Source organism: Aplysia californica, unplaced genomic scaffold (assembly GCF_000002075.1).
Source record: "Aplysia californica isolate F4 #8 unplaced genomic scaffold, AplCal3.0 scaffold00698, whole genome shotgun sequence".
NCBI classification, from domain to species: domain Eukaryota; kingdom Metazoa; phylum Mollusca; class Gastropoda; order Aplysiida; family Aplysiidae; genus Aplysia; species Aplysia californica.
The window spans coordinates 17,491-28,049 of NW_004797968.1; the positions used below are offsets into that span (position 1 = coordinate 17,491).

Sequence of the window (10,559 nt, forward strand, 5' to 3'; positions counted from 1 at the left end):
GGGGGGGCACTAGCATGTTTCTGTTTGCATGTCTTACTTTCCCCTCCAACACACGGTTGTTAAAGTTTCGATTTCTTTCACTTTTTAAACATTTAGAACTTAACTCGAAACTAGGTCAGGTTTCATTTTTGCTTTTGGTTGGTGGTTGAACACGGCTCTAGAGATCCATGTTTTCGCCTTTTTTGTGCCCGTCTATTCGTTTTTATTTTCTATAAATATAGAGGTGTAGTGTTCATGTGCTCTCTTTTTTCAAACTCGTTTTTATATGTCCTCAACCCTTTTTAGTGTGTGGTCAGCGGAAGCTCTAGTGTGGTTTGCTCCTTTTATCTTATCAAACATTTTTTGTTCTTATCTCTCCTCCTGTGTTTGTTACTCCGAAGTTACGTATCTAATCTTCGGCATTGACATGACCTATTTATGTTGTAGGCGCTGCCAAACTTTGATTAAAACTAAACTAAAAACAACAATTTTGAACATTATTTTCTCCAGCCTCTGGGCAATGTGGGTGTGACCAAAGAGGCAGTGGCTGAGGCTGTGAGCTTCCTAGCATCGGACGCCGCCAGTTTCCTCACAGGTCTGTGTATGCCGGTGGATGGCGGCAGATCTTTCGCGGGGACATTTGGGAACAAGTCCTAGTGCTGGGGAATCTACACACCGTCGTGTCCAGACTTTGGACTCAGATAGCCGGAGACAGACTGTTTTTACACAACATTTAAAGAGACCAAATAGTGCTGAAAGATCTAAACAATAAAACAAAATTAGAATGATATTAATTTGAAGAAATTGACTTTGACTCTTGAATTAAGATTCCTATTATGCCCATTTCCCCTCTCCCCCAGCTCACTCTCACCCCGAATTTGCAAAAACAAGCCCTGAAGAAACTGCAGGTTTGTCGCTCCAAGCTTGAGAGTGCCATAGCTTAGTAAATTCTGCTGATTACGCTACTCCTACCTACGTGGTGCATAAAAAACAAAACAAAACAAAAAGTTGTGTTCTTCCAGGTTGGTTAGTGAAAAAAAGGGGGGGGGGGTGCAGGTACGAAACTAGATACCAATTTTGACTCACGGATTGGCTTGGAAAGACAAACAGCAGACGATTTCAATCATTCGAATGATGCGGTGTTCTTAATTTCATTTCTCTCCAATACCTTTCTTCATCTCAGCTAGGTGTGTTCATGGGTGTAGGGGGGGGGGGTATCATGTTTGACATAAAATAGATTGCATGTTATACGGTGCTTAACTTCGCCACATAAACTTCTCATAAAAAACTGTGCGACTGGTAGGCCCTGATCTTTGTAGACTTTCAGCTATATCGACACATTCATTGCAGAGGTGAATGGAATTCGATTTTTGTGTGTAGAAAAAGCCATTAAAACGCTATACTGTTTCAGCTTTGTTATATCCAAAGAGGTACCTTTGGTGACAACCTGCTCAAACAGAAATGACTTTGTACGGTACGCTTAAGTTTGACTTGAGAATAATAAATCATTTTTATAATCACCCTTTCGCTCTGCAGACGAAATGCCTGAAGCTCCTAAGTTATAATGTAATTGCTGCTTAATATAGTAACTAGATTAGTTGTGGTCAGGTGCGTTACAGTACAACGGGGAAGGCAGTTTGATAAGAGCTGACCTGGTCGTCAACAAGCGAGGATTCTTGTCACTTACTCTCGATAATTTGAAGTGATAACATCAGAAGCTTGCCAGGAAAAGCAAAACGTTTGATGGTCAGTACACTTTCGAAATGGAAGATAGCATATCGCAAATAGAGATGAACTAATACATTTGATTGGAGAAGGTCGTTCGTAATTCGTAAGTAGTAAGGCATCACATGAATAATAATAATATTATAATTGTTTTCCTTTAGTAAGGCTCGTTGTAAAACACATACAATGAACAATTCACAAATTTACCTTGTGCAGCTAGATCTTATTCTTCGGTTCCCTTTTGTTTGTTCTGTAAGTATGTCATGCTCTTTCTTGGCGCTAAATATGGCACTTACCGTGACAATGTGCCTCTCTTTACCCTGAATTATGTATTTTTATGGGATGCTGCTTCGCACGTATGGTAGTGGGGCTCTCTTAGAGGGGTGAACAGAATTGTTTCTAGGCCTACTGCTAGCCTGTCATATATACAGTACACGTCTGCCTGCAAAGTACAGGTTCTTCAGCCCCCGAAGGCAACGAGATTCGAGTTTTGACATCGGAGATCCTGGGCTTTCAAAACCACAGCACCTCTCACACTTACCAAACCAAGTACCCCAGTAGAAATTGTAATTGATAGTCGGTGCGGTACACGCCATGAAAACATCCGCCTATGTCGGGCTGAGGCAAACGATCGTAACCCCTATGTACTCAACACGAAAAATTGAACGTGCTGGTAGACATACTACAGAATACCGCCAAATGTATATATTTCGAAGCTGCTCTCCAAGAGAGAAAGCATACGAAAAGAAGAAAACGGAATGTTGTCTGTTCGTTTAAAAAAAGAGAGTTCAGAAATTGGTTACCAGCGCCTGTGGTGTAGTGCCGAATGGTTTTGCCTTCGTGCACAGAAGACCTGAGTTTGATTCCCGTGTGAGAGGAATTTTCAACGAGTATCAAGGGAGCTCTCATGGTCAAGACGTACAGTGCTCGCCTCTCAGTCAAAACGGTTGCAATACCGAATCCTGCCGGCCATGACCAAGTATTCTTCTCCGATTTAATATTCTCCTTTGTCTTTCTTTCCTGTTCTCTAGCCGTGTTCCAACATCTGCTTCCATCATCACTTTCCCCCCCCCCCTCCCTACCCCAAATCACTGGCCTCCTTTGACCTTCTCTCTCTGTAACTGTTAACTCGTTCTACTGCTTTACCCGGCTTCTCTTTACTGATGTCTTTCAGCTACACTTATGATCTTAAGGCAGGTAAGATCTAACACCTAGCCTTCTGGGGTAAGGATGAAAGATCTCGGTGGTCCTGGGTGCAAGTTCTGCAAGTTAAATGTCCCTTGCTGGTCCGAAAGCCGGTCAAAATTCTAAATTATTTCTTACCAAAAATGAAAACAGTCTTGTCAGACGTAGAGTGTCTTCGAAATGGGAATAAGGATGCCTGGAGGCTCGTGTCTCTACGAAGTAGTAAGACAGGTCACTTTCGTATTATCAGTTGCACTCTAGGTTGAAAAACCAGCCGTTAGCGACGTCTGAGATCTGGCACGGGAACGCAAAGAAGAAAGATCGAGTATCTGTCTTTCTGCTGGAACGTTGTATCCCTCTTAGCCCGGGTTGGTCTTGACAGGCAGCGTCGTGGCCAACCTCCCGAATGATCTAAATTGTGTCCATGGAGTCGTAAAAACACCTACATCTACTTTTTTAAACGGGCCATGCCCTGCATCCTGCTTACAGATTGGACCAAAAATGTATCCTGCAAAGATGAATTATGATAGAAGCATCCTTTGATGTTTGTTTTTTGTTTGTTTTTGTAAAGTGTTTTACGGCGCTCGCAACTGCATAAAGTCATATGAGCACGCGGGACACACCTAGTATTTTCAGTTGGTAGGAAATTTTGAATTTTGCCGGGTGGCGGCCGAAGCCTACTCTTATCGATTTTAGACCACCAAGGGATCTTTAACGTGCGCAACTTGCACACGGGCCCTCCGAGATTTTTCGCCCTTGTCCGAGAAGGCAAGGTGTAGATCTTTCGTACCAGAAGATCAGGGGTGTGGCAGAAAGACAGCAGTAAGGAGGAGCCAAGGAGTAACAGTAGAAAGGCTGCAGAAAGAGTCAGGAGCTCAGAGGAGGAGGCAAAGGAGGTGAGGGGGCGGGGGCAGAAAGTGGAAATGAAAGCAGACAACAGAACATTGCTAAAGAGCAGGAAAGGAGGTGAAAGGAGACAATTTTAGAGAAGAAAATCTTTTGGTTGCTACCCGGATTCGAACCCGGGACCTTTGAATGAGAGGCCAATACCTTAACCTTTAGGCCATGAGAGCCCCCTTTGATGTTTGAAAGGGGTTAGATACATTAGATTTGGAAACCAATAAACGTTTAGGTCCCCTTAGAACAAGAACCGGTGTGTTTTTAAGAGAAATAATATGACTGATATTCAGGATTCTCTTCTTTTAATAAAAAACAGCCATGGTAGATAATCATCCGAATGAGCAAATATCGCTAATACCTCCTGCAATCACACAGACATACACACACACACACACACACACACACACACACACACACACACACACACACACACACACATCGACTTTTCGCCATCCGCATTTGACAACTCTTAATCTTCGACACTGCACCTTTTTCAACACGGTCCTGCCTTTTTAATCACCGTCTATCTTGGACAGAGGGCATCTGGATATCGTCTTTCAAGCCGAAAGACCATACATGATGTACTTTTATTTATATATAATTTTACTGTACTCTTTATACCTGAAATAGCCTGATCTTAAAATTGTTGAATTTCCGTTGTATTTTCTACACACTTATTATGTTCGTCTGTGAAATTCAGTCCAGGAAAGATTTACGAATTTCAATGCATTGTATCTGTGTTTAGAGGCTGTCAGTGTGAGATGGACGCTTAAACTCTCACTGTGACAATAGGTCCAAAAGGATTTGGAAAAACAAAAACAAACGATGTGCTATGTGTAGCCCCTTGAATCATGGTCTACCTTGGCGTTATTGTGAGTTTTTCCTACTTTTTATTTGCAGTGTCCGAAGAAATATATGTATGACAAACATCTGGTTCGAAAGGATGAAAAACATGACGGCGTGTAACGGTTGACAGGATTTTATGGAAGTAACTGTTTAGAAAGTGCTTCATTAACACGCTATCCTTTTTCAAAACAAAAGAGAAGTTCTGGAACAAAAACAAGATAAGCATTTGGTCTAATTGATTTCTAAAAAAGTAATTTAAAAAATAATCAAGAAACAACCATTTCAAGTGAAACTGGCACAAGTTTAAAACATCAGCACGTAATTGCTGTTTTCGTCTCCCGCGCACTGACTGAGTATGCTTGAAAGGGTAAGGTATTCATTTTGGACAAGTAAGTTACATTTTCATTTTCTCTATGTTAACAGCCGAGTTATCATTTTTTACAGGAGTTACCACGACCGGCAAAAATAGTAACCTCCGTTGACTGAATCGAAGACACAACTGAGACACACAACTTATAGCCCAGACTCCAGGCAATATGGCGTCAAGGAGAAGCGAACACAATGAACAACTCAAAGGCAAAGTCTGTGTCGTGACCGGAGCCAGCTCTGGGTTAGGGGAGAGCATCGCCATCATGTTCGCCCAGAGAGGGGCATCTGTCACCTTATGTGGCCGGAATGAGGACAGGCTGCAGGCCTCCTTGACCTTGTGTGTCCAGGCCAGTGGAGGTCAAGCTGACCGCTTTTTGGCTGTGAGCGGGGACGTTGTCGACCCCTCTGCAAGGAAATCGATTGTCGAGAAGACGGTAGAGAAATTTGGACGTCTGGACGTGTTGGTGGCTAATGCTGGTGTAAACGATCCCAAAACTGGAATTTTGACTGCCAGTGAAGAAACTTTTGATAAAATCATGAACACGAATGTAAAAGCAGTGTTCTTCCTGATTCAAGAAGCGGTGCCACATCTGGCAGCGAACAAGGGCAACATTGTCGTTGTTTCATCCATGTCGTCAAGAGCAGCGAGCTCACCCAACATAGTGTATCCAATGTCAAAAGCGGCAGTTGATCACTTGACCCGATGTCTGGCCGTCGACCTTGGACCGAGAGAGATCCGGGTCAACGCTGTGAATCCTTCCCTCATTCCCACAAGAATTCGTAGGTTTGTATTTTGTCCTGGCCTGTTTTCCACGAGAAATTGTATGGTATTTTAGGGTATTTTATGTTGCAAAAATTAATCGAAACCATATTTTTGAAAGGTAGATCAGCACTATAAACCCTTAGATTTAATATAAACGAAAAAGGTAAAAAGCCACACAGATATCCCGAAAAAGGAAGAACTCGTTACCGTAGAGTTAGAATTCCAATCAAGTAAGAACCAGAGGTTTCTGAGTGGATTTTACGACGCTACATTGTCACCTTGATTTGACAGCGCATTGAAACGGTGAAACAACACTGGTGGCAAAGCTTTAAAAGAGAAATAATTGTGTCAACTACTCCATATCAATCCTTTTCCACACGAAGTATGGTAAAGCAGCTTATGAATAATTTGCATTCAGAACTTTCACACTTTGCTCTGCAACGAATTTAGTCTTTATCATGGGTTATCCGTATTATCTTTTTAAGCCCCCCCCCCCCAACCCTTTGAACCATCTCCCTCCATTTTCAGAGAATTCGCTCCCGATGAAGAATCTTTGGATAAGCACTTTGCTGAAGCGCTTGTCACAGAAATTGCAAAACAGGTCTGTGGTCTCAAGTCCACGTTTTGTATGTTGCCATTGTACCCTCCCTCTGCTTTCTGCTCCACACTAAATTGCTATGAAGTACGTCTTTATTTGTTTGTTGTGAGTATGTATGGTGACAATAATAACATTAATTACTCAAAACGACCCGCTAAGAAAGTGTAGAATATTTATATATTATTATTATTATTATTATTATTATTATTATTATTATATATATATATATATATGTGTATATATATATATATATATATATACACACACACACACATTATATATTATACATACAATATGTATATATTATTATATTCCTGTGGCGTCCAAAAGAAACTTGAAAATGTAATTGCCCAAAAATCGTTCTAAAGCCTTGTAAATTTAGAAGCATTTAAAGGCCCTTTTCGGAGCCTGCTATTAAAACCGTGTCATCTGCATACCTGATGTTATTAATATTTTCTCCATTAACTTTGAGGCTTGGACTCTTCTATGTTTCTAAGGATTGTTTCACTGTACATGTTAAAGAGGTCTGGTGACATAACATATCCTTGCCTCATTCCTCGCCTGATCTGCGCAGCGCAATCTTAAGTTGGCCGTGCAATTTTACGATCGTAAAAACGCGCAGTAAGATTTCGCAAATCGGTAAAATTGCGAGGAACATATACGAGGGTCGTTTAAAAAGTTTTGCCTCCAAGTTCTTAATTTCTTTATTACTGATGTTGCATACAAAAGGTATACACTAAATGAAAGCTTAGGATGTCTGCTAAATGACAGTGCCTTTACTTTTCGACATAGTCGCTTTCTTTGTCGAGGCAGATCCGCAAACGTTGAATAAGTTGTCGCTTGTCGTCGGCGAAATATTAATGTAGTTTTCCTCTGAACCTACGACGCACATCTCCTTGAACTTCATCGTCATCTGCAAAACGTTTTCCTTTAAGGTACTCCTTCAACTTAGGAAAGTCAGATGGAGCAATGTCTGGACTGTATGGTGGGTGCGGTAAGGTCTCTTGAAATCTGAGACTTTTCATGGCATCTTGAGTTTGTCGACTCGTGTGTGGACGGGCGTTGTCGTGGTGCAAAATTCATTTTTATCCGGGCCGAACTCGTGACAACCGTGCTCTACGTTTTCTCAGGGTATCAATATATCGTTCAGAGTTGATAGTGGAACCCTGTTTCAAAAATTCCATATGAATCAGACCATCGCAGTCACAAAACACTGTCATAAGCACTATCTTTGCAGATGCAACAACTTTGAACTTCTTTGGGGTAGGTGAGCCAATGTGCCTGTATTCTTTCGATTGTCTTTTGTTCTCTGGGTCATACTGGTGTACTCAAGTCTCGTCTCCTGTGACTATACGATGTAAGAAAGCTTCACCTTCATCAATATAACGAGCCAGGAGTTCATCACTAACTTTCAGTTTCCTTATTACTGGTTCAATTTCCGGTCGGGTGATAACATGTGGGGAACCCACCGTGCACACACTTTCCTGTAACCCAACACATCATGGATGATATACTAAGCACTCCCCACAGAAATCTCTAGCAATTCACTGACATCTTTTACTTTGATCCGCCGATTTGCTTGGATGATCTCACCCACTCTCTCCTGGTGTTGAACATCACTGGCAGAATTGGGACTACCACAATGAGCCTGGTCATGCAAATCTGTCTCTGCTGGACTGGTTTCAGCGAACTCCTTTGCCCACCTTTGAACAGTACTTACAACTACACATGCTTCACCATAGACAAGCTTCATTCGCTTGTGACTATCGATGGGTGCAGCTCCCTCTGCAGTAAAGAACTCAACAACAGCTCTTTGCTTCAAGCGCACATTCATAGGTTTGATGGACGCCGTTTTCTCGGCGACAATGTACCCTAGCTACCTCGATGTAAACAGCAAGAGCATAAAGGTGTGACATTACAGCATAATTCTGTTTTCTGGGTTTGAGAATGTACATATTGAAAGTCAATTGTGTACACATTTCATGAAGATATCTTGAATAGTTTAGAAGTTATTAGAGAGGGGGCAAACCTTTTTAAACGGCGTAAGTATTATTGTATAAAGAAATGCCCTCCCCCCATTGCCTGCTGCTTTGGCGCTGCAAACCTTGAAATTGACCTGCTTTGCGGAAATTCAAATCAGGGGTTTGGAAGTTCTAAATTATTCATATTAATATTATTTCTGAGAGAAGACTTCGGTCGCAAGTAGATCACCTGTTTAGACCGCCTGATTCTTTGGCTGGGCACAAAACATCAAGGAAAAGTTTCAGAAGGGATGATAAAAACCCTTATATTTCTAACTAACAACGTTCGAACGTTAGTCATGGGGTATGTGAAAAAAATCCAGGCTGTCTTTTTTCATCTTCTTCTTCCTTCTCAATGTGTCAGTCAATCCTGTGGTGTGCACAAACTATGCAGCTTTTGAAGATTTTCGAACGTACCATTTACTGTTCTTTCTACTCTAGCGTAGCATATTGCCACGTCTGTGCTTTTGGTCAAGCCCCCAACCTGTATTTTACAGCGGCCGACAGAATTGCTTACCATGGTTCTTTTGTATTCCTAACGGTGGTATTTTCTGTGTTAACGAGAGGGTATCCCAAGCTTAATAAAAATTGTGTCAATGTGGACGTAAACAGTCAATCAATTCCTTTAGCCTTCAGTTATAATACAATTCAGATTCAAGCCCAAACTCAAATATTCTAACTATCTTCAAACGTTTGTCGTCCCAGAACCTTTAGCAATGATGAATTAATCAGGGATAGGGAAATGGAAATGATTTTGCTACTTTTTTAGAAATGTCATGTAATGTCATCTCCTTTCTCCAATCCTTTCTTATAACACGATGTCTCTTTTTATCATCTTATATCGTATCGTCTTTTATATCGTCTTGACGATCAGTCTGTTCCTAGATTTCGAGCCATCCCATCTTATGCCATTGCATATAATATAGCATCTGATCCAATTGAGCATGCCGTCAGTTTTCTAACCCTCCCCTACAAAATAAGGTGTTAATGTTTCGCTTTGTTTCACTTTTTTTCAAACTCAACTCAAAACTTGATCAAGTTTTATCTTTGCGTATGGTGTATGTTTGGAATCACCACTAGAGGCCCTTCTTTTCCTCTTATTTTTTATCAGTCTATTCGTCTTTTTTCCCTACAATGTTGTAGGTTTACGTGCTGTCTTTACTTTCAAACTCATTTTCTACGCCTACAGCCCTTTCAAGAGGATTGTTGGCAGGTGCTCTGGTGTGGTTTGCTCATTTTTCCCCTTTCAAACATCTTATGTTCCTATATCTCCTCCTTTGCATGTTTCTCCCTCGTAGAAAGCTTAATTTTCGGCATTTATATAATATGACCTATTGGTGTTGCAAGTGCCCTAAAACGTTTACTAAAATGAAACTAAAACCGATAACAAAAATTATTTCCTTCAGCCCCTGGGCAGTGTGGGCGTGACCAAAGAGGCAGTGGCTGAGGCTGTGAGCTTCCTAGCATCGGACGCCGCCAGTTTCCTCACAGGTCTGTGTATGCCTGTGGATGGCGGCAGATCTTTCGCGGGGACTTTTGGGAACAAGTCCTAGTGCTGGAGAATCTACCTACAGAGTCATGTCCGGACTTTGGACATAGATAGCCGGAGACAGAGTGTTTTTACACAACATTTAAAGAGACCCAGAGTTGTTGAAATTACAATTAAACAGAATATTTGAATGACTTAAATTTTGGTAAATTAGCTTTGACTCTTTAATCAAGATTCCATTCCCCCCTTCGCTCTAGCGGACTCTCACCCCGACTTTACAAAAAGAAGCATTGAAAGATCTGCAAGTTTGTCGCTCCAGGCTAGAGAGTGCCAGAGCTAGGTAGATTCTGCTGAGTAGGCTACACCTCTCCTACCTACGTGGTGCATAAAAGAAACCAAAAAAACAAACAGCGAACAACAACAAAAAACAAACAAACTACTGTTTCCTCCCAAGGTAGTGAAAGGGGAAAAAGGGGAAAAAAGGGGGGGGGGGTCTGAAACGACAATTTGGAATACCAAATAGGGTGTGGGTATATGGGAGGAGGGGGGAAGGGTAATGCTATGCCGACAGCAGATAATTGGCGCGGGTACGACACTAGATACAAATGTTGTGCCGTGGGTAACCTTGGAAATACAAACAGGAGATATTTTCAGGAATCCGAGTGATGTCGTGTTTTTAATTTC

At 41.6% G+C, this 10,559-nt stretch overlaps 2 protein-coding genes across 2 annotated transcripts in view; both read left to right on the forward strand.

The window, feature by feature from the left end:
- LOC101861768 (3-oxoacyl-[acyl-carrier-protein] reductase FabG) overlaps positions 1-779 on the forward strand; it is an 8,819-nt gene extending 8,040 nt beyond the window's left edge. The window contains exon 4 of the mRNA XM_005108538.2: positions 490-779. Within this exon, the coding sequence (XP_005108595.1) occupies positions 490-636 (147 nt within the window). The 3' untranslated portion in view covers positions 637-779. The remainder of the gene's footprint in view (positions 1-489) is intronic.
- Positions 780-5,087: 4,308 nt separating this feature from the next.
- Positions 5,088-9,939, forward strand: LOC101861987 (3-oxoacyl-[acyl-carrier-protein] reductase FabG-like). Its single transcript, XM_005108539.3, has 3 exons — positions 5,088-5,788; positions 6,296-6,368; positions 9,793-9,939. The coding sequence occupies exons 1-3, from the start codon at positions 5,172-5,174 to the stop codon at positions 9,937-9,939; spliced, it is 837 nt and encodes a 278-aa protein (XP_005108596.2). The 5' UTR covers positions 5,088-5,171.
- Positions 9,940-10,559: the final 620 nt, after the last annotated feature.